At 40.5% G+C, this 24,268-nt stretch overlaps 1 protein-coding gene across 6 annotated transcripts in view; it reads right to left on the bottom strand.

The window, feature by feature from the left end:
• Positions 1-24,268, bottom strand: part of LOC139176077 (ATP-binding cassette sub-family C member 4-like) — a 401,158-nt gene that overhangs the window by 88,414 nt on the left and 288,476 nt on the right. For all 6 annotated transcript variants that reach the window (XM_070800386.1, XM_070800387.1, XM_070800388.1 and 3 more), the window contains one exon: positions 441-520. In XM_070800386.1, the coding sequence (XP_070656487.1) occupies positions 441-520 (80 nt within the window). The remainder of the gene's footprint in view (positions 1-440; positions 521-24,268) is intronic.

Here is a 24,268-nt window from a genome sequence, read left to right as displayed (position 1 = left end):
TTAATCTTTTCTTTGTAACACATGCTTTATCAGAAAAAAAGATGCAGTAAGTATTTGTCCTTTATGGTAATACAATACACAATTTAGTTCATCTTGGCTATCTTTTCATGAGAGGTGCTTGTTTCTATTATGAAATATTCTTACAGTAAAGGGAATCCACACCAGACACCTGGAAGGCAGAGAGTGAACCACTTACCTAGCAGTTGCTGCTTCAGACCAACCCTGACATAACAGAGTAGCCACTCCTGTCCCAGGTGTTACTAATGTTAACTCAGCCTCCCAATCACAGCCACACCTTTCTCTCACAAATATGGCTTTTATTTAAGATTAAAGGACACATCACCAGGCTGAAAGGCCCACCCTCAACCCCTGTGAAAAGGCCTTAAGAAACAGGCTCTCTGTTCTTCCCTGTGAGAACTCTGACAGGACTGATACATTACCTGCATGAACTTTTGAAATGATGAAGGCAGCACATCATCCATATACCCAATGTCTTTGGAGAAACGATTTAAAATTCTTCCTATAAGAACAGAATATGAGAAATTACTCTTTTACCCAGACAGGCCCTTTAAGACAAACAATTCATGACCAAATAAAATAATATTTTAAATGCATATTTATTTAATATATTTTAGAATCATATGAAATAAGCTGATGTCAGTGGAAGAAGGAGAAAATAGGATAATACCTAAAAAGAAACCAAAATACCACCAAATAGAAGTGGGTGGGATTGAAATTAGCTCTTGGTTTTTAAAAGAATGGTGGGGGGAGGGCAGGGAATCTTGTGGAAGGGTTGATGGATTTTGGAATGTTCCCTCCTTCATTCCAAGTGCTTCTTATCCTTGATTTTATTTGCCTTCTCAAAATGCACTAAAACAGTATATCCTAAATGCTGCAGAATTTGAAGATGAGAATTTCTAATATCTACTGCTTTTAATGATTTAATTCAAACAACCCTGAAGCTACACAAATACATGTATACACACAATCAATTTTGGTGTATCCAGGGAAATGTGTTTATCTACCCTGGGAAATGTGTTTATCTACCTCTCTGAGCTTCATTTGTAATTGAAGCTTCAGGAAGCCAGCCTGCAGATGAGATGTGGGACCTCTACCTGCTCTTCCTGACCTCAGTCACAGATGACTTCCTCCCAAGGCCTTTCACATCAACCCACAACAGGCTGGTGAATGAGCAGTGGTTGGGGGCTGATTTTCTACTGCTGCTGGGATGTGAGGCTCTTCTGTTGTCCACAGGGTGTCTGGCTCACCGGAAGCACAGGGTGTGCCCACACCAGGAACTGGAGTGGAATCTGGAATCAATGTTCACCCTTGGCCAGGCCAGCATTACAGCCTCAATTTTCCCATCTCAGACTTAGGAAATACAGATGAAGAAACTGTCTTTTAGTGACACATTTGGCAGATCTAGTGATAACTCTTCTGATATTGTAAGAATGCCTACTTTAGAGGGTGATTCTCAGGATTAAATAGGCTCTTGAAGGTGAAAGAACCCAGCCACAATGTCAGGTAAGTTACCAGGCGCTCAACCACCAAGGTGAGATGATGATTCTGACCCCCATGTTCTGCAGCATCACGTCCCCTGGGAAAGTCCACCAGGCGCTGCAGGAGGTCCACTTGGTAAAATGCAGATTCTGACTCAGGAATGCTGGGGGAGCTAGAGAGTCTGCATTTCCACCAAGCCGCCACATGACACCCTTTCTGCTGATGTTTCCCACACCATGCTTCAAGGGGCAAGAGGTTGGGTTATTTAAACAATTCTGCTTTAGGAACATTAAAATCAAATGGGTTTTTTTTTTCAAATATTCTAGATAATTTTGTGACCTACATAGTCTTTTTTAAGATTTATATATTTATTTAATTTTTGGCTGTGCTGGATCTCCATTGCTGCACATGGGCTTTCTCTAGTTGCAGCGCGGTGGTTTCTCTTGTTGTTGAGCATGGGCTTTAGGCACACAAGCTTCAGGAATTGTGGTGCATGGACTTAGCTGCCCTATGGCATGTGGAATCTTCCTACACCGGGGATCGAACCAGTTATCCCTGCACTGCCAGGTGGATTCTTAACCACTAGATTACCAGGGAAGCCCTGCATTGTCATTTTTTAACTTCTCAAAGTAATAATACCAAAATAAGGAAAATGTATGTCAAAAAATGTTAAGATACAGTTTACATGCAAATGGTTTCATCAGTGGAAGAGTACAACTATTTAACATAGGCAGAATTTGGAAACACTGTAAATACAATTCAGCTTAAAAAGTGTTTAAAGCAATGATGGAATTTTTTTGAAAGATGAAAAGGCTACCCAGAGATGAACAGTACATGAAAACCACCCCTTTACCTTTCACCAGATGTGGGTGACTTAAGGTCTGAGAGACTGAGGATTAGCAAAGTTTGTAGAATACAAGAAAAACAAAACCAATGAGAAAAAGCATCTCTCCACATAGCAACTATAATAACTGAACTAAATATCAAATATCATAAAAAAAAAACTAAACTCTTATCACCAATGAGCTGAGTGCAGAAAATGTGAGGTCAGCAAGTTTAACAGTTACTTCTTGCACTAAGAAACATTAAGAGAACAGATAGTGATAAACCCACAGCAAACATTATCCTCAATGATGAAAAATTGAAAGTATTTCCCCTAAAGTCAGGAACAAGACAAGGATGCCCACTCTCACCACTACTATTCAACATAGTTTTGGAAGTTTTAGCCACAGCACTCAGAGAGGAAAAAGAAATAAAAGGAATACAGATTGGAAAGAAGAAGTACAATTCTCACTGTTTGCAGATTACATGATCCTCTATATAGAAAACCCTAAAGACACCACCAGAAAATTACTAGAGCTAATCAATGAATATAGTAAAGTTGCAGGATATAAAATTAACACACAGAAATCCCTTGCATTCCTATACACTAACAATGAGAAAACAGAAAAAGAAACTAAGGAAACAATTCCATTCACCATTGCAACGAAAACAATAAAATAGTTAGGAATAAATATACCTAAAGAAACAAAAGACCTATATATAGAAAACTATAAAACACTGATGAAAGAAATAAAAAAGCACGCAAATAGATGGAGAAATATACCATGTTCATGGATCGGAAGACTCAATACAGTGAAAATGAGTATACTACCCAAAGAAGTCTATAGATTCAATGTAATCCCTATCAAGCTACCAATGGTATTTTTCAGAGGACTAGAACAAATAATTTCACAATTTGTATGGAAATACAAAAAACCTCGAGTAGCCAAAGCAATCTTGAGAAAGAAGAATGGAACTGGAGGAATCAACCTGCCTGACTTCAGCCTATACTACAAAGCAACAGTCATCAAGAAAGTATTGTACTGGCACAAAGACAGAAACATAGATCAATGGAACAAAATAGAAAGCCCAGAGATAAATCCATGCAGCTATGGACACCTTCTCTTTGACAAAGGAGGCAAGAATATACAATGGCGAAAAGACAATCTCTTTAACAAGTGGTGCTGGGAAAACTAGTCAACCGCTTGTAAAAGAATGAAACTAGAACACTTTGTAACACCATACACAAAAATAAACACAAAATGGATTAAAGATCTAAATGTAAGGCGAGGAACTGTAAAACTCCTAGAGGAAAACATAGGCAAAACACTCTCTGATGTACATCATAGCAGGATCTTCTATGACCCACCTCCCAGAGTAATGGAAATAAAAGCAAAACCAGATGGGACCGAATTAAACTTAAAAGCTTTTGTACAACAAAGGAAACTATAAGAAAGGTGAAAAGACAGCCTTCAGAATGGGAGAAAATAATAGGAAATGAAACAACTGACAAATAATTAATCTCAAAAATATACAAGCAACTCCTGCAGCTCAATTCCAGAAAAGGCGTGCTGAGCGCAGGCGGCTGCGACTGGCGACCTGAGTGCAGCCCAGAGGAGCCACCCCACGTCCGAGGTCAGGGGAAGAAGCTGGGAGGACGCCATGCCCGAAGGGCAGCGGCCAAGAGGAGTTACCCCACGTCCGAGGTCAGGGGCAGCGGCCGAGGGTACCAGTCAGTGATGGTGTAGGAACGGCCGAGAGGAGCTACCCCGCATCCGAGGTCAGGAGGGGCGGCCGAGAGGAGGTACCCAGCGTCCGAAGTCAGGGGCGTCGACGAGAAGAGTTACCCCACGTCTGAGGTCAGGGGCGGTGGCCGGGAGGAGCTACCCCATGCCCCTAAGACCGAGGCCAAGCATGGCGGGTGGGAGGAGCTACCCCACGCACCCATACCTGAGGCCAGGGACTGCAGCCAGGAGAAGCAACCCACGCCCGAGGCCAGAGGCAGTGGCCAGGAGGACCAACCCCACGTCCAAGGAGCCATGGCTTCACAGGCCCAGGAGGGCCTACAGGAGCTATCCCACACCGAAGGTCAGGAAGGGCAGCAGTGAGGAGATACCCCTCATCCAAGGTAAAGATCAATGGCTGCGCTTTGCTGGAGCAGCCGTGAAAAGATACCCCACGCCCAAGGTAAGAGAAACCCAAGTAAGATGGTAGGGGTTGCAAGAGGGCATCAGAGGGCAAACACACTGAAACCATACTCACAGAAAACTAGTCAATCTAATCACAATAGGATGACAACCTTGTCTAACTCAATGAAACTAAGCCATGCCTGTGGGGCAACCCAAGATGGGCGGGTCATGGTGGAGAGACCTGACAGAATGTGGTCCACTGGAGAAGGGAATGGCAAACCACTTCAGTATTCTTGCCTTGGGAACCCCATGAACAGTATAAAAGGCAAAGTGATAGGATACTGAAAGAGGAACTCCCCAGGTGAGTAGGTGCCCAATATGCTACTGGAGATCAGTGGAGAAATAACTCCAGAAAGAATGAAGGGATGGAGCCAAAGCAAAAACAATACCCAGCTGTGGATGTGACTGGTGATAGAAGCAAGGTCTGATGCTGTAAAGAGCAATATTGTATACGAACCTGGAATGTCAGGTCCATGAATCAAGGCAAATTGGAAGTGGTCAAACAAGAGATGGCAAGAGTGAACGTTGACATTCTAGGAATCAGCTAACTGAAATGGACTGGAATGGGTAAATTTAACTCAGATGACCATTATACCTACTACTGCGGGCAGGAATCCCTCAGAAGAAATGGAGTAGCCATCATGGTCAACAAAAGAGTCCGAAATGTAGTACTTGGATGCAATCTCAAAAACGACAGAATGATCTCTGTTCATTTCCAAGGCAAAACATTTAATATCACAGTAATCCAAGTCTACGCCCCAACCAGTAACGCTGAAGAAGCTGAAGTTGAACGGTTCTATGAAGACCTACAAGAACCTGTATACCTAACCTTTAGACCTTTAGACCTAACCTTTAGACCTTTAGAACTAACACCCAAAAAAGATGTCCTATTCATTATAGGTGACTGGAATGCAAAAGTAGGAAGTCAAGAAACACCTGGAACAATAGGCAAATTTGGGCTTGGTATATGCAATGAAACAGAGCAAAGACTAATAGAGTTTTGCCAAGAAAATGCACTGGTCATAACAAACACCCTCTTCCAACAACACAAGAGAAGACTCTATACATTGACATCACCAGATGGTTAACATCGAAATCAGACTGATTATAATCTTTGCAGCCAAAGATAGAGAAGCTCTATACAGTCAGCAAAAACAAGACCAGGAGCTGACTGTGGCTCAGACCATGAACTCCTTATTGCCAAATTCAGACTTAAATTGAAGAAAGTAGGGAAAACCACTAGACCATTCAGGTATGACCTAAATCAAATCCTTTATGATTGTACAGTGGAAGTGAGAAATAGATTTAAGGCACTAGATCTGATAGAGTGCCTGATGAACTGTGGACTGAGGTTCGTGACATTGTACAGGAGACAGGGATCAAGACCATCCCCATGGAAAAGAAATGCAAAAAAGCAAAATGGCTGTCTGGGGAGGCCTTTCAAATAGCTGTGAAAAGAAGAGAAGCGAAAAGCAAAGGAGAAAAGGAAAGATATAAACATCTGAATTCAGAGTTCCAAAGAATAACAAGAGATAAGAAAGCCTTCAGCAATCAATGCAAAGAAATAGAGGAAAACAACAGAATGGGAAAGAATAGAGATCTCTTCAAGAAAATCAGAGATACCAAAGGAACATTTCATGCAAAGATGGGCTCGATAAAGGACAGAAATGGTATGGACCTAACAGAAGCAGAAGATATTAAGAAGAGATGGCAAGAATACACAGAAGAACTGTACAAAAAAGATCTTCATGACCCAGATAATCAGGATGGTGTGATCACTGACCTAGAGCCAGACATCCTGGAATGTGAAATCAAGTGGGCCTTAGAAAGCATCACTATGAACAAAGCTAGTGGAGGTGATAGAATTCCAGTTGAGCTATTCCAAATCCTGAAAGATGAAGCTGTGAAAGTGCTGCACTCAATATGCCAGCAATTTGGAAAACTCAGCAGTGGCCACAGGCCTGGAAAAGGTCAGTTTTCATTCCAATCCCAAAGAAGCAATGCCAAAGAATGCTCAAACTACCACATAATTGCACTCATCTCACACGCTAGTAAAGTAATGCTCAAAATTCTCCAAGCAAGGCTTCAGCAATATATGAACCGTGAACTTCCTGATGTTCAAGCTGGTTTTAGAAAAGGCAGAGGATCCAGAGATTAAATTGCCAACATCCGCTGGATCATCGAAAAAGCAAGAGAGTTCCAGAAAAATATATATTTCTGCTTTATTGACTATGCCAAAGCCTTTGACTGTGTGGATCACAATAAACTGGAAAATTCTGAAAGAGATGGGAATACCAGACTACCTGATCTGCCTCTTGAGAAATTTGTATGCAGGTCAGGAAGCAACAGTTAGAACTGGACATGCAACAACAGAGTGGTTCCAAATAGGAAGAGGAGTTCGTCAAGGCTGTATATTGTCACCCTGTTTATTTAATTTATATGCAGAGTACATCATGAGGAACGCTGGACTGGAAGAAGCACAAGCTGGAATCAAGATTGCCGGGAGAAATATCAGTAACCTCAGATATGCAGATGACAGTACCCTTATGGCAGAAAGTGAAGAGGAACTAAAAAGCCTCTTGATGAAAGTGAAAGTGGAGAGTGAAAAAGTTGGCTTACAGCTCAACATTCAGAAAATGAAGATCATGGCATCTGGTCCCATCACTTCCTGGGAAATAGATGGGGAAACAGTGGAAACAGTGTCAGACTTTATTTTTTTGGACTCCAAAATCACTGCAAATGGTGACTGCAGCCATGAATTTAAAAGACACTTACTCCTTGGAAGGAAAGTTATGACCAACCTAGATAGCATATTCAAAAGCAGAGACATTACTTTGCCAACAAGGTTCATCTAGTCAAGGCTATGGTTTTTCCTGTGGTCATGTATGGATGTGAGAGTTGGGACTGTGAAGAAGGCTGAGCGCCAAAGAATTGATGCTTTTGGACTGTGGTGTTGAAACTCTTGACAATCCCTTGGACTGCAAGGAGATCCAACCAGTCCATTCTGAAGATCAGCCCTGGGATTTCTTTGGAAGGAATGATGCTAAAGCTGAAACTCCAGTACTTTGGTCACCTCATGTGAAGAGTTGACTCATTGGAAAAGACTCTGATGCTGGGAGGGATTGGGGGCAACTGGAGAAGGGGACGACAGAGGATGAGATGGCTGGATGGCATCACTGACTCGATTGACGTGAGTCTCAGTGAACTCTGGGAGTTGGTGATGGACAGGGAGGCCTGGCATGCTGTGATTCCTGTGGTCACAGAGTCAGACACGACTGAGCGACTGATCTGATATGATCTGATCCGAATCAAAAAATGGGCCAAAGAACTAAATAGACATTTCTCCAAAAAAAACATACAGATGGCTAACAAACACGTGAAAAGATGCTCAACATCACTCATTATCAGAGAAATGCAAATCATTCACGCCCATCAGAATGGCTGCAATCAAAAAGTCTACAAACAATACATGCTGGAGAGAGTGCAGAGGAAAAGGAACCCTCTTACACTGTTGGTGGGAATGCAAACTAGTTCAGCCACTATGGAGAACAGTGTGGAGATTTCCTTAAAAAACTGGAAATAAAACTGCCATATGACCCAGCAACCCCACTGCTGGGCATACACACACCAAGGAAACCAGAATTGAAAGAGACACGTGTACCCCAACGTTCATCACAGCACTGTCTATAATAGCTAGGACAAGGAAGCAACCTAGATGTCCATTGGTAGACAAATGGATAAGAAAGCTGTGGTACATATACACAATGAAATATTACTCAGCCCTTAAAAAGAATGTATTTGAATCAGTTCTAATGAGTTGGATGAAACTGAAGCCTATTATTCAGAGCAAAGTAAGCCACAAAGAAAAACACCAATACAGTATATTAATGCATACATATGGAATTTAGAAAGATGGTAATGATGACCCTATATGCGAGATAGCAGAGACACAGATGTAAAGAACAGACTTTTGGACTCTGTGTGAGATGGCGCGGGTGGGATAACTTGAGAGAATAGCATTGAAACATGTATATTATCATATGTGAAGTAGTCACCAATCCAGTTTCCTTGCATGAGGCAGGGTGCTCGAGGCAGGGTGCTCAAGGCTGTTGCACTGGGATGACTCTGAGGGATGGGATGGGGAGGTAAGTGGGAGGGTGGGTCAGGATGGGGAACACATGTACACCCATGGCTGATTCATGTGTATGAATGGCAAAAAACCCCACAACATTGTAAAGTAATTAGCCTCCAGTTAAAATAAATTTTAAAAAAGAGAGAGAGAGAACAGATAGCTTTTCAGAATATTTATTTCCTCTGTTTTTGAGATAGACTGTTGTAATCAGAGCTGTAATTCCAACTTTATGGCCTTGTAGTATAAAGTTCTCTCAAAGGTCTCCATATGAAAGCCTTATGATAAATTCCCTTCACACACATGCCATGATTATTCATATGAATGACACAGGATACATGGCCCCTACTGCAATATCTCCAGGAATACAGAGGGAAAAAAGGATTCACAGTAAACAAGGGGAACCCAAGCCATTTTCAGACTATTCTGTTAGGGCTTTCTCACATTAAACTGAATCTTGTCTTCCTGAAAGATCCAAACTCTGATGTTTATTCTCTCCTTATAAGCACACAAAGTGAATCTAATTTCTGTCAATAGGACAGTCTTTCAAATACTTAAAGGAAGTGAATCATATCCTTTCCACCACTACTCCTTGGTGCCTCAATGATCTCTAATAAGGCATGGTCTTATCCTGGCCGCTGCCTCTTGACCAGACTCAGATGGCCAGTCCCAGTTAATGCCTTGAGCCCAGGAGTAAAATCACCACCTCCTTCATCCTGCATAATCAGCCACAAAGCTGACAAACATGGTAAATTCTGGAGGCCAGATCATATTTTGGATATGGGTATAATGAAAATCCACATCACTCTCATCTACAGCACAGGTAAATTTAGAGGAACAATTGAGTAATACATATAAACAACTCTAAAAGTACATCCCTTCTCACCCAGAAATTCCATTTCTAGGAATGTATCCCAGGAGTTAAAACCAATATAATATTGTACAGTAATTAGCCTCCAATTAAAGTAAATAAATTTAAATTTTAAAAAAATTTTAAAAATGAAATAAAATTGATTTAAAAAAAAAGTGCATCAAAGGTGTACAATGTGGCATATTTGGAGAGTCAGAAGCAAAAAACAACCTCAACAAGTCTGAAATAAGCCTGCAATATAAATGTACAATTTAAATTTTTTGTGGTGTTTTTCTACAATGTCTATCGTTACTTGTATAAAAAGGTAGAGTTGGGGGAAGAACAAGAGAAAGACTGGGGGAAAGAGGGAAGGGAAATCAAGTGTTAAGGAGAGGAGGGAGGTAGTAGAAAGAGTTGAGGAAGAGAGGGGAGGAAGATAGCCTTCTTGAAGTCCATAGTATCTGAGAACCAATAAGGATCCTCTTAACTACTATGGTCCACATTTTTCTATTTTGGTCATGAGACAGAATACCATGAAAGATGTTACTGAACTTCTCATCAAATCCAAATTCACAATGATCATATTTTATGTTGTCTCTGAGTCTGGCTTCTCTTATTCAGCCTAAGGTTTTTGAGGTTCACCTGTGAGGTAACATGTGTCTTTTTAAGTCTTTTTTTTTTTTTTTTTACCACACAAGTGGTCTTAGGCACCAGCAATAACAGACCACATATCAGGCCATATCACACCTGACCTTGAGGGTAAGTAAGAGCAGATGGGTTCTGTGAAATCTTCAATGTTGTGAGCTTCTTTAGATGTGTCCATGGTTAGCTTCACTGATAGTCCTAGAATCTAATTGTTTTGATAAGAACTTACCATTGGTTTAAAGCCCTGCAGAGAATCAGAAGCTGGGGGTGGAGGGCCAAGGACAGGTTCTGAGTCCAGTGGAGTGTGGAGGGGTGGGAAGAACAATAAAGGAACCACTGTCCTCGTGAAAAGTGGGATTTATATTCAAGCAGCCTATTCAAAAAGCAAAAAAAAAAAAAAAAAAAAAAGAGAGTCTCTCCAAAGGGGCCAAGAAAATATACACTGGTTGTCGTGTACACAAGGATCCTTTTCATCCCAGTGGTCATCTCTGGGCTCCGCTGAACACCCTCTCCATTGGACCAGTTTTGCCCCATCCCGTTGCACAGTACCTGGAAGGTCCAGGTATATTTTTTTGTGTACACGAAGGAGTCATTAAAGGAGGTGGTCCAGCCTGGACTTCCTGCATCTACACAAATTAATTCGACTTACAAGAACCTAAGAACAGGAGCGGGAGCTGTAGAAGTCTGGGAGCTCCACAGTTTCTTCATCTTTGCTGTTAGAATAGGTCATAAATATGGTGCCTGCTCAAAGAATGTCAAGAAACATTAGGTTGGTGCAAAAATAATCACGGTTTTGCACTGTTGAAATTTGGCATTTGATATTGGAATACATGAATGTGGCTATGTCATACATCATTATAATGTTCATTTCTTGCTTTATGTTTTTTGCTAATGAATTATTACTTGCTGTTCATTTTATATATATTTTGGACTATGGAAATAATGTTAATAAAAAAGCAAATTTGAGCTATTTTCTTATTTGAGTTCAAAATGGGTCATAAGGCGGTGGAGACAACTCACAACATCAACAAGGCATCTGGCCCAGGAATTGCTAATGAATGTACAGTGCAGTGACGGTTCAAGTAGTTTTGCAAAGGAGATGAGAGCCTTGAAGATGAGCACGATGGCCAACCATCAGAAGTTGACAATGACCAAATAAGAGCACCGTTGAAGCTGACCCTTTTACCACTACAAGAGAAGTTGCCCCCAAAATCAACACCAACAATTTTACAGTCACTTAGCATTTGAAAGGTAAAAAGGCTCAATAAGTGGGTGTGTCATGAGCTGATCGCATATCAAAAAACTTGTTTTAAAGTGTCTATTCTATGCAACAACAATAAGCAATTTCTTGATTGGACTGTGACATGAGACCAAACTGGTTTTACATGACAACCAGCAATCACCAGCTCAGTGGTTGGACTGAGAAGACGCTCCAAAGCACTTCCCAAAGCCAAACTTACACCAAAAAAGGGTCATGGTCACTGTTTCGTGGTCTGCTGGCCATCTGATGCATTATAGATTTTTGAATCCCAGCAAAACCATTACTTCTGAGAAGTATGCTCAGCAAATTGATGAGATGCATAGAAAACTGCAATTCTTGCAGCTAGCATTGATTAACATAAAGGACCCAATTATTTGGGACAATACCCAGCAGCAGGTCACACAACCAACACTTCAAAAAGTGAACAAATTGGGCTACAGTTTTTTTTTTTTTAATAATTGTTTTTAAAAATTGTTTATTTTTTAACTGAAAGATAATTGCTTTACAGAATTTTTTTGTTTTCTGTCAAACCTCAACATGAATCAGCCATAGGTATATATATGTTTCTTCTCTCTTGAACCTCTCTCGCATCTCCCTCCCCATCCCACCCCTCTAGGTTGATACAGAGCTTCTGTTTGAGTTCCCTGAGACATACAGCAAATTCCTGTTGGCTATCTCTTTTACATATGGTAATGTAAGTTTCCCTGTTACTCTCAAACATCGTACCCTCTCTTCCCCTCTCCCCATGTCCGTAAGTCTGTTCTCTATGTCTGTTTCTCCATTGCTGCCCTGCAAATAAATTATTTGGTACCATTTTTCTAGATTCCATATATATGCATTAGTACATGATAATTATATTTCTCTTTCTGACTTACTTAATATGTATAATACTCTAGGTTCATCCACCTCATTAGAGCTAACCCAAATGTGTTCATTTTTATGGCTGAGTAATATTCCATTGTGTATATGTATCACAACTTCTTTATCCATTCATCTGTCAATGGACATCTAGGTTGCTTCCCTGTTCTAGCTATTGTAAATAGTGCTGAAACGAACATTGGGGTACGTGTGTCTTTTTCAATTTTGGTTTCCTCAGGGTATATGCCTAGGAATGGAATTGCTAGGTCATCAGTTCAGTTCACTTCAGTCGCTCAGTTGTTTCTGACTCTTTGCAACCCTATGGACTGCAGCATGCCAGGCCTCCCTATCCATCACCAACTCCAGGAGTTAACTCAAATTCTTGTCCACTGAGTCGATGATGCCATCCAACCATCTCATCCTCTGTCATCCCCTTCTCCTCCTTCCTGCAATCTTTCCCACCATCAGTGTCTTTTCAAATGAGTCACTTCTTCGCATCAGGTAGCCAAAGTATTGGAGTTTCAGCTTCACCAACAGTGTTTCCAATGAATATTCAGGACTGATTTCCTTTAGGATGGACTGGATGGATCTCCTTGCAGTCCAAGGGAATCTCAAGAGTCTTCTCCAACACCGTAGTTCAAAAGCATCAATTCTTTAGTGCTCAGCTTTCTTTATAGTCCAACTCTCACATCCATACATGACCACTGGAAAAACCATAACCTTGACTAGATAGATGGACCTTTGTTGGCAAAGTAACATCTCTGCTTTTTAATATGCTGTTTAGGTTGGTCATAACTATCCTTGCAAGGAGTAAGTGTCTTTTAATTTCAAGCATGCAGTCACCATTTGCAGTGATTTGGGGGCCCCCCAAAATAAAGTCTCTCATTGTTTTCACTGTTTCTCCATCTATTTGTCATGAAGTGATGAGGCCGGATGCCATAATCTTAGTTTTCTGAATGTTGAGTTTTAAGCCAACTTTTTCACTCTCCTCTTTCACTTTCATGGTGTAATCTTCATATCTGAGTTTATTGATATTTCTCCCAGCAATCTTGATTCCAACTTGTGCTTCCTCCAGCCAACCATTTCTCATGATGTACTCTGCATATAAGTTAAATAAGCAGGGTGACAATATACAGCCTTGATGTACTCCTTTTCCTATTTGGAACCAGTCTGTTGTTCTATGTCCAGTTCTAACTGTTGCTTCCTGACCTCCATACAGGTTTCTCAAGAGGCAAGTCAGGTGGTCTGGTATTCCTGTCTCTTTCAGAATTTTCCACAGTTTATTGTGATCCACACAATCAAAGGCTTTGGCATAGTCAATAAAGCAGAAATAGATGTTTTTTCTGGAACTCCCTTGCTTTTTCAATGATCCAGTGGATGTTCGCAATTTGAACTCTGGTTCCTCTGCCTTTTGTAAATCCAGCTTGAACATCTGGAGGTTCACAGAAGAACTGTACAAAAAAGATCTTCATGACCCAGATAATCACAATGGTGTGATCATTCACCTAGAGTCAGACACCCTCGAATGTGAAGTCAAGTGGGCCTTAGGAAGCATCACTACAAACAAAGCTAGTGGAGGTGATGGAATTCCAGTTGAACTATTTCAAATACTAAATGATTATGCTGTGCATTCAATATGCCAGCAAATTTGAAAAACTCAGCAGTGGCCACAGGGACTGAAAACAAAGGTCAGTTTTCATTCTAGTCCCTAAGAAGGGCAATGTCAAAGAATGTTGGGTCTTATGGTGGTTTTATTCCTAGTTTTCTAAGGAATCTATACCAATCTATAGTTACATTCCCACCAACAGTGCAAGAGGGTTCACTTTTCTCCACATCCTTTCCAGTGTTTATTGTTTGTAGACTTTTTGATAATGGCCATGCTCACTGGCCATCTGAATGCAGAGTTCCAAAGAATAGCAAGGAGAGATAATAAAGCCTTCCTCAGCGATGAATGCAAAGAAATTGAGGAAAACAATAGAATGGGAAAGACTAGAGATCTCTTCAGAGAAGTCAATGGTACCCCACTCCAGTGCTCTTGCCTGGAAAATCTCATGGATGGAGGAGCCTGGTGGGCTGCAGTCCATGGGATCACTAAGAGTCGGACACGACTGAGCGACTTCACTTTCACTTTTCACTTACATGCATTGGAGAATGAAATGGCAACCCACTCCAGTGTTCCTGCCTGGAGAATCCCAGGGATGGTGGATCCTGGTGGGCTGCCGTCTATGGGGTCGCACAGAGTCAGACACGACTGAAGCGACTTAGCAGCAGCAGCAGCAGAGATCTTTTCAAGAAAATTAGAGATACCAAGGGAACATTTCATGAAAAGATGGGTTCAATAAAGGACAGAAATGGTAGTGGCCCAACAGAAGTAGAAGATATTAAGAAGAGCTGGCAAGAATTCACAGAAGAACTGTACAAAAAAGATCTTCACAACCAAGATAATCACATTGGTGTGATCACTCACCTAGAGCCAGACATTCTGGAATTAAACAAAGCTAGTGGAGGCGATGGAATTCCAGTTGAGCTCTTTCAAATCCTGAAAGATGATGCTGTGAAAGTGCTGCACTCAATATGCCAGCAAATTTGGAAAATTCAGCAGTGGCCACAGGCCTGGAAAAGGTCCGTTTTCATTCCAATCCCAAAGAAAGGCAATGCCAAAGAATGCTCAAACTACCATACAATTGCACTCATCTCACACACTAGTAAAGTGATGCTCAAAATTCTCCAAGCCAGGCTTCAGCAATACATGAACCATGAACTTCCAGATGTTCAAGATGGTTTTAGAAAAGGCAGAGGAACCAGAGATCAAATTGCCAACATCTGCTGGATCATGGTAAAAGCAAGAGAGTTCCAAAAAAACATCTATTTCTGCTTTATTGAGTATGCCAAAGCCTTTGATTGTGTGGATCACAATAAACTGTGGAAAATTATGAAAGATATGGGCATACGAGACCACCTGACCTGCCTCCTGAGAAACCTGTATGCAGGTCAGGAAGCAACAGAACTGGACATGGAACAACAGACTGGTTCCAAATAGGAAAAGGAGTATGTCAAGGCTGTATATTGTCACCCTGCTTGTTTAACTTATATGCAGAATACATCATGAGAAACGCTGGGCTGGAAGAAGCACAAGCTGGAATTAAGATTGCCAGGAGAAATATCAATAACCTCAGATATTCAATGACACCACCCTTAAGGCAGAAAGTGAAGAGGAACTAAAGAGCGTCTTGATGAACATGAAAGAGGAGAGTGAAAATGTTGGCTTAAAGCTCAACATTCAGAAAACGAAGATCATGGCGTCTGGTCCCATCACTGCATGGGAAATAGATGGGGGAACAGTAGAAACAGTGGCTGACTTTATTTTTCTGGGCTCCAAAATCACTGCAGATGGTGATTGCAGCCATCAAATTAAAAGACCTTTGCTCCTTGGGAGCAAAGTTATGACCAACCTAGACAGCGTATTAAAAAGCAGAGACAATAGTTTGTCAGCAAAGGTCAGTCTACTCAAAGCTATGGTTTTTCCAGTGGTCACATATGGATGTGAGAGTTGGAATATAAAGAAAGCTTAGCACAGAAGGATTGATGCTTTTGAACTGTGATATTGGAGAAGACTCTTGAGAGTCTCTTGGACTGCAAGGAGATCCAACCATTCCATCCTAAAGATCACTTCTGGGCATTCATTGGAAGGACTGATGTTGAAGTTGAAACTCCAATACTTTGGCCACCTAATGTGAAGAACTGACTCATTTGAAAAGACTCTGATACTGGGAAAGATTGAAGGCGGGAGGAGAAGGGGAAAACAGAGGCTGAGATGGTTGAATGGCATCACTGACTCAATGGACAAGAATTTGAGTAAACTCTTGGAGTTGGTGATGGATAGGGAGGCCTGGCGTGCTGCAGTCCATAGGGTTGTAAAGAGATGGACATGACTGAGCAACTGAACTGATGGAATTGATTCTGACTGGTGTGAGGTGATATCCCATTGTGGTTTTGATTTGCATTTCTCTAGTTATGAGCAATTGAAGAAGACAATGGCACCCCACTCCAGTACTCTTGCCTGGAAAATCCCATGGACAGAGGGACCTGGTGGGCTGCAGTCCATGGGGTCGCTAAGAGTCAGACACAACTGAACGACTTCACTTTCACTTTTCACTTTCATGCGTTGGAGAAGGAAATGACAACCCACTCCAGTGTTCTTGCCTGGAGAATCCCAGGAACGGGGGAGCCTGGTGGGCAGCCATCTATGGGGTTGCAGAGAGTCGGACACGACTGAAGTGACTTAGCAGCAGCAGCAGCAGCAGCAGCAGCAGCAATAATAAGAAATATTGAGCATCTTTTCATGTGTTTGTTAGTCATTTGTAGTCTTCTTTGGAGAAATGTCTGTTTAGGTCTTTTCCCCACTTTTTGATTGGGTTGTTTTTTTCTTCTGGCATTGATTTGTAAGAGCTGCTTGTATATTTTGGAAATTAATCCTTTGTCAGTTGTTTCATTTGCTATTATTTTCTTCCATTTTGAGGGTTGTCTTTTCACTGGGTTTACAGTTTCCTTTGCTGTGCAAAAGCTTTTAAGTTTAATTGGGTACCATTTGTTTGCTTTTGTTTTTATTTCCATTATTCTAGGAGGTGGATCATGGAGGATCTTGCTTTATTTTATGTCATCGAGTGCTCTGCCCATGTTTTCTTCAAAGAGTTTTATAGTATCTGATCTTATATTTAGGTCTTTAATCCATTTTGAATTTATTTTTGTGTATGGTGTTAGGAAGTGTTCTAATTTCATTCTTTTACATGTAGCTGTCCAGTTTTCCCAGCACCACTTATTGAAGAGGCTATCTTTGCCCCATTGCATATTCTTGCCTCCTTTTTCAAAAATAAGGTACTCATAGGTGCATGGGTTTATTTCTTGGCTTTCTATCTTGTTCCATTTGCCTATATTTCTGTTTTTGTGCCAGTTCCATACTGTCTTGATGACTGTAGCTTTGTAGTATAATCTGAAGTCAAGAAGGTGGATTGCTCCAGTTCCATTCTTCTTTCTCAAGATTGCTTTGGCTATTTGGGTTCTTCTGTTTCCAAGTGAATTGTGAACTTTTCTGTTCTAGTTCTGTGAGAAATGCCATTGGTAATTTGATAGGAATCACATTGAATCTGTAGATTGCATTTGGTAGTATTGTCATTTTCATAATATTGGTTCTTCCTACTTAGGTACATGGAATATCTCTCCATCTGTTTATGTCATCTTTGATTTCTTGCATCAGTGTCTTATAATTTTCTGTGTACAGGTCTTTTGTCTCCTTAGGTAGGTTTATTCTTAGATATTAGCAATGGTGAGTGGGGATTGATTTCTTAATGTCTTTTTCTGATTTTTCATTGTTGGTATATAGGAATGCAAGTGATTTCTGTGTACTGATTTTTGTATCCTGTGCCTGTGACTTTGCTAAATTCACTGATAAGCTCCAGTAATTTTCTGATAGTATCTTTAGGGTTTTTTATGTATAGTATCATGCCATCTGCAAACAGTGAGAGCTTTGTTTCTGCTTTTCTGATCTAGATTCTTTTTACTTATTTTACTTCGCTGATTGATGTAGCTAAGACTTCCAAATCTATGTTGAATAGCAGTGGTGACAGTGGACACCCTTGTCTTGTTCCTGATCTTAGGGGAAGTGCTTGCTGTTTTTCACCATTGAGAATAACATAGGCTGTGGGCTTATCATATATACCCTTTTCTATGTTGAGGTAGGTTCCTTTATTTCCTATTTTCTGAATAATTTCAATTATAAATGGGTGCCAAGTTTTTTCAAAGGCCTTTTCTGCATCTGTTGAGATTATCATATGTTTTTTAATCTTTCAGTTTGTTAATATGGTGTATCACATTGATTAATTTGCATATATTGAAGAATCCCTGTACCTCTGGAATGAACCCAATTGGATCGTGGTGTATGAGCTTTTTAATGTGTTGTTGAATTCTGTTTGCTAGAATTTTATTGAGAATTTTTCCATCTATGTTCATCAGTGATATTGGCCTGTAGCTTTCTTTTTCTGTGTTGTCTTTGGTTTTGGTATCAGGGTGATGGTGGCCTCATAGAATGAGTTTGGAAGTATTCCTTCCTCTGCAATTTTTTGAAAGAGTTTTAGAAGGATAGGCATTAGCTCTTCTCTAGATGTTTGACAGAATTCACCTGTGAAGCTATCTGGTCCTAGTCTCATTTTTGGGGAGATTTTTTTTTTTTTATCACAGCTTCGATTTCAGTGCTTGTAATTGGGTCATTCATAATCTCTATTTCTTCCTGGTTCAGTCTTGGAAGATCAAACTTTTCTAAGAATCTGTCCATCTCTTCCAGGTTATCCATTTTATTGCCATGTAGTTGTTCATAATAGTCTCTTATAATCCATTGCATTTCTGTATTGTCTGTTGTAACCTCTCCTTTTTCATTTCTAATTTTTTTGATTTGATTCTTCTCTTTTGTTCTTGATGAGTCTGGATAAATGTTAGTCAATTTTGTTTATTTTCTCAAAGAACCAGCTTTTAGTTTTATTAATCCTTGCTATTGTTTATTTATTTATTTTTCATTTATTTCTGCTCTGATCTTTTTTATTTCTGTCCTTCTGATAATTTGGGGATCTCTTTTTCTTCTTATTTTTCCAGTTGTTTTAGGTGTAAAGTTAGGTTGTCTATTTGATGTTTTTTTTTTTTGTTTCTCGAGGTAGGATTGTATTGGTATAAACTTCCCTCTTAGAACTGCTTTTGCTGCATCCCATACGTTTTGACTTGTCATATTTACATTGTCATTTGGTTTTAGGAATTTTTTTATTTCCCTTTTGATTTCTTCAGTAAGCTGTTCATTATTTAGAAACATTTTTTTAATCTCCATTTGTTTGGGTTTTTTTTACAGATTCTTTTCTTGTAATTGATATCTAGTCTGATAGCATTGTGGTCAGAAAAGATGCCTGATACAGTTTCAATTTTTATTAATTTACTGAGGTTTGATTCGTGATCCAAGATATGCTCTGTCCTGGAGAATGTTTCATGTGCACTTGAGAAGAAGGTGTATTCTTCTGCATTTGGATGGAATATCCTGAAGGTATCAATGAGATCCATCTTATCTAATGTATGGTTTAAGACTTGCATTTCCTTATGAATTTTCTGTTTTGATGACCTGTCTGTTGGTGTAAGTGGGATGTTAAACTCTCCTCCTATTATTGTGCTACTGTCATTTCTCCTTTTATGTCTGTTAGTACTTGTCTTATGTATTGAGGTGCTCCTGTGTTGGATGCATAGATATTCAAAATTGTTATGTCTTTCTCTTGGATTGATCCCTTGATCATTTGTAGTGTCCTTCCTTATCTCTTGTAATATTCTTTATCGTAACGTCTATTTTGTCTAATATGAGAATTGCTACTTCAGTTTTCTTTTGCTTTCCATTTGCATGGAATATATTTTTCCATCCTCTCACTTTCAGTCTATATATGTCTTTAGGTCTGAAGTGGGTTTCTTGTAGACAGCATATATATGGGTCTTGTTTTTATATCCATTCAGCCAGTCTATATATTTTGTTTGGAGCATTAAATCCATTTACATTTGAAGTAATTATTGATATATAGGTTCCTATTGCCATTTTCTTAATTGCTTTGGGCTTGCTTTTGTAGATCTTTTTCTTCTCTTGTATTTCCTGACTATATAATTCCCTTTAACATTTGTTGTAAAGCTGGTTTGGTGGTACTGAATTCTCTTAACTTTTGTTTGTCTGAAAAGGTTTCAATTTCTCCATCAATTTTGAATGAGATCCTTGCCAGGTAGAGTAATCTTGGTTGTGGACTTTTCCCTTTCAGTACTTTAAATATATCCTGCCATTCCCTTCTGGCATGCAGAGGGAAATCTCTTAACGGCAGAGATCAGCTGTTAAGTAAATGGGGTTTCCTTTGTATGTTTCTTGTTGCTTTTCCCTTGCTGCTTTTAATATTCGTTGTGTGTTTAATCTTTGTTAGTTTGATTAGTATGTCTTAGCGTGTTTCTCCATGGGTTTACCCTATATGGGACTCTTCGTGCCTCTTGGACTTGATTGACTATTTCCTTTTCCATATTGGGGAAATTTTCAACTATAATTTCTTCAAATTTTTTCTCAACTTTTATTTTTCCCTTCTTTTTCTAGGACCCCTATTATTTGAATGTTGGTGCATTTAATATTGTCCCAGAGGTCTCTGAGACTAACCTCAGTTCTTTTCATTCTTTTTACTTTATTCTACCCTTCAGCATTTATTTCCACCATTTTATCTTCCAGCTCCTTGATCTGTTCTTCTGCTTCAAATATTCTGCTACTGATTCCTTCTGGAGTATTTTTAATTTTATTAATGTGCTGTTTGCCTTTATATGTTTATTCTTTAATACTTCTAAGCCTTTGTTAATTGATTGTTGCATTTTCTACATTTTATTTTCAAGGTTTTTGATCATCTTTACTATCATTATTCTGAATTCTTTTTCAGGCAGTTTGCCTATTTCCTCTTCATTTATTTGTTCTTGTGTATTACTAGTCTGTTCCTTCATTTGTGCAGTATTTCTCTGCCTTTTCTTTTTCTTTTTCTTTTTTTTTTTTTATAAATCTTACTGTGTTTGAGGTCTCCTTTTTCCAGGCTTCAAGTTTGAATTATTTATTCCCTTTGGTTTCTCCCCTCCTAAGTCTGGTCCAGTGGTTTGTGTAAGCCTCATGTAGGGTGAGATTTGTGTTGAGTGGTTGTTTTTTTCCTCTGATTGGCAGAGTGTGGTATTAATCCTGTCTGCTGATGATTGGGTTTGTATTTTTGTTCTGTTTGTTGTTTGGATGAGGCATCCTGCACAGGGTGCTACTGGCATTTGGGTGATGCCAGATCTTGTATATAAGTGGCTGCCTTTGTGGGAGTTCTCACTATTGAATACTCCCTAGGGTTAGTTCTCTGGTAGTCTAGATTCTTGGAGTCAGTACTCCCACTCCAAAGGCTCAGGGCTTGATCTCTGGCCAGGATGGAGATTCCACAGGTGGTTTGTTATGGCATTAAATGGGATTAGAACAAATATACAAAAACAGGAAACCAAAGAAGAACCCTAGACAAATGGCAGTTACAAAATCAGGCAAACAATAATTAAAATAATGGAATATACACATATACATATACACCCATAAGCAAAATCAAAATAGACCAACAAGCATAAAGATCGACTCAGTGAACAAAGGAAACAAAAAGTGATATCTGCCAGTTAAGAACAAAACTAATGAAAGTACAAATTGGAAAACAAAACTAAAGCAAGGTGCCAACTAGGGAATAAAGCAATGAAAGCAAAACTAAGAAACATGGTGAGAAAAAGAAAGAAGAAAGAATAGAAATGCAGTTAAATAAAGTTATATAAAGAAGATTTATATTTATTAAAGATCAACTGCATGGGGGGAAATAAGAGTAGGAAAAACGAACAAAGGAATAAAAGTAGAAAAATAATAATAGATTTTAAAAGTTTAAAAATTAAAATTAAAAAGAGGGGATAAAAAGTAGAAGAAGAAGAAAAAAAAAGAAAACTCCACAGAATTTAAAAAGGCCAACATACAAGCAGAGGTTTATAACAGCAATAAAAAGTGTGATTGAATAAAAATTTGAAAAAAGAAACCCTCAAAAGCTTAATTAGATTTCATAGTGCTAATAAAATCAACAACTACAAGGGGTGGGTGGGAAATGAAAGAAAAAAAAATCCAAAATAAACTACAGAACAAGCCAAAAGATAAGAATAATAAATGTTTTTCTTGAGTCTCTGCTGTCAGCATCCTTTCCCTCTCTGGGAGTCATAGTCCACCTTATCTCCCTAGGATGCCCTCCAACACTGCTGGTCTCTGGACCTGCTGTTGGGGCAGCTCAGAATCTAATCTGCTCCTATTCCTGTGTGTTCTTTCCTACAATGTACACAGCTATCAGAACTAGTGTGTTTTCTTTTGTGGAGCTCTCAGTGTCCTTTTATATAGACACAGAGTCTGCCTAGTTCATCATATGGATTTAATCTGCAGCTTGTATAGCTGGTGGGAAGGTTTTTTGTCTTCTTCCTTAGCCACACTGTCCTTGGATTTCAATTGTGGTTTTATTTCCACCTCTGCATGTGGGTCATCCCCAGGGGTTTGCTCCTGAGGCTGCCCTGGAGGACTTGGGTCTGGTCCAGTGAGGGCCACTTGTGGAGATGTTGCCACTGCTTGGGTCGAGGGGGTTCTGGCAGCACCAGGTACTCAGGGTAGTTGGTGGCTAGGGCAGCAAGAAATATACTGCTCTAGAAGGGTATGGCAACCAGTATTGGCCAATACACTCCAGTATTCTAGCTTGGAGAATCCCTCTGACAGAGAAGCCTCACAGGCCACAGGCCACAGGGTTACAGAGTCCAACACGACTTAAGTGACCCTGCGTGCATAGACTCAAGACTTCTTTTGCCTATGGCAGCTCTGCCCTAGTGAGAGTTGAGCATTAAGGTGGTGCAGCTGCTTGGGTCGTGGGTACCTGATGGCGCTAATTGTGCAGGGCCATGGACTGTCTCTGCCACAGGAGTTATGGCCCTATCAGCGTCTTTTTTTCAAGCCTGTGGTAGCTGGTGATCAGAAGACCTCTTTGGCCAGTCTTTCTCTATAGCTCTGCCCATTCAGGCACTTAGAGGGCTCCCTTGCCTGGGGTTCTTCTCTGTTGTTCATTACATCAGGCACATAGAGAGGCCCTCCAGACTGGGGTCCTACTCTGTAGATCCATGCATCAGGCAGTTAAAGTGGCACTTTGGGTGGGGTAGTCTGGCGAATCAGTCACTTAAAGGAACACCCTGGGTGGGGTCCTACTCGGTAGTTCAGTGAGTCAGCCATTTGATAGGCCAGCCTCTCTATTGTTCTGTTGCTGATGCTGCCCGTGTGGCAGGAGAAGCTACAGTGATGGCTCCACCCCCTACACATGACTCAGCAGTATCGCCTTGCTTCCATGCCTGCCTGGCTTTCCTCCACAGGCATGTCCCACCACAATCTCCTCTCTCATGTCCCCTCAGTCTGTCTCTCCACAGTCAACAGCAGCTCTCACCCTGGGATTGCTCCATAATCCCTACGCTCCAGCTCCCAGTCGCTGCATCTTCTAGGGGACCTGCATCCCTGTCTGGGATACATATAGCTGCGACATGGACTGTCTAATTCTCATTCCATTTCAGTTCAGCTCAGTCACTCAGTCGTGTCCGACTCTTTGTGACCCCATGAATCGCAGCACGCCAGGCCTCCCTGTCCATCACCAACTCCCGGAGTTCACCCAGACTCACGTCCATCGAGTCAGTGATGCCATCCAGCCATCTCATCCTCTATTGTTCCCTTCTCCTCCTGCCCCCAATCCCTCCCAGCATCAGGGTCTTTTCCAATGAGTTAACTCTTCACACGAGGTGGCCAAAGTACGGGAGTTTCAGCTTTAGCATCATTCCTTCCAAAGAAATCCCCGGGCTGATCTCCTTCAGAATGGACTGGTTGGATCTCCTTGCAGTCCAAGGGACTCTCAGGAGTCTTCTCCAACACCACAGTTCAAAAGCATCAATTCTTCGGTGCTCAGCTTTCTTCACAGTCCAACTCTCACATCCATACATGACTACTGGAAAAACCATAGCCTTGACTAGATGAACCTTTGTTGGCAAAGTAATGTCTCTGCTTTTGAATATGCTATCTAGGTTGGTCAGTCAGCTGTTTCACTCTCAGCCTTAAATATTTCTCTTCTGACCCAGACAATTGCCGTAATGCAGGGATTGGACCCTTGCTTCAGTTCCCTCATCCACCAAGGATAGGTCCAATACTACTAACACTCCTGTTTTTCCCCCTAATTCCTTCATCCTATTCAGTTTTACATGGTTCTATATATTCTTTTCCAGTGGTCAGGTACTCCTGTTGGCTCTCAGCTGGTGTTCTCCAAGCAGTGGTGTCTGAAGGTGTATTCCTGACATTTCCATAGAGAGACATGTACTCCATGTCTATCTACTCCTCACCATATTTTTTCCCTATCTACAAA

Source organism: Bos indicus, chromosome 12, assembly GCF_029378745.1.
Source record: "Bos indicus isolate NIAB-ARS_2022 breed Sahiwal x Tharparkar chromosome 12, NIAB-ARS_B.indTharparkar_mat_pri_1.0, whole genome shotgun sequence".
Classification (NCBI taxonomy): Eukaryota; Metazoa; Chordata; class Mammalia; order Artiodactyla; family Bovidae; genus Bos; species Bos indicus.
The sequence above is the reverse complement of the archived record's forward strand: the minus strand, read 5'-3'. Positions and strand labels throughout refer to the sequence as shown.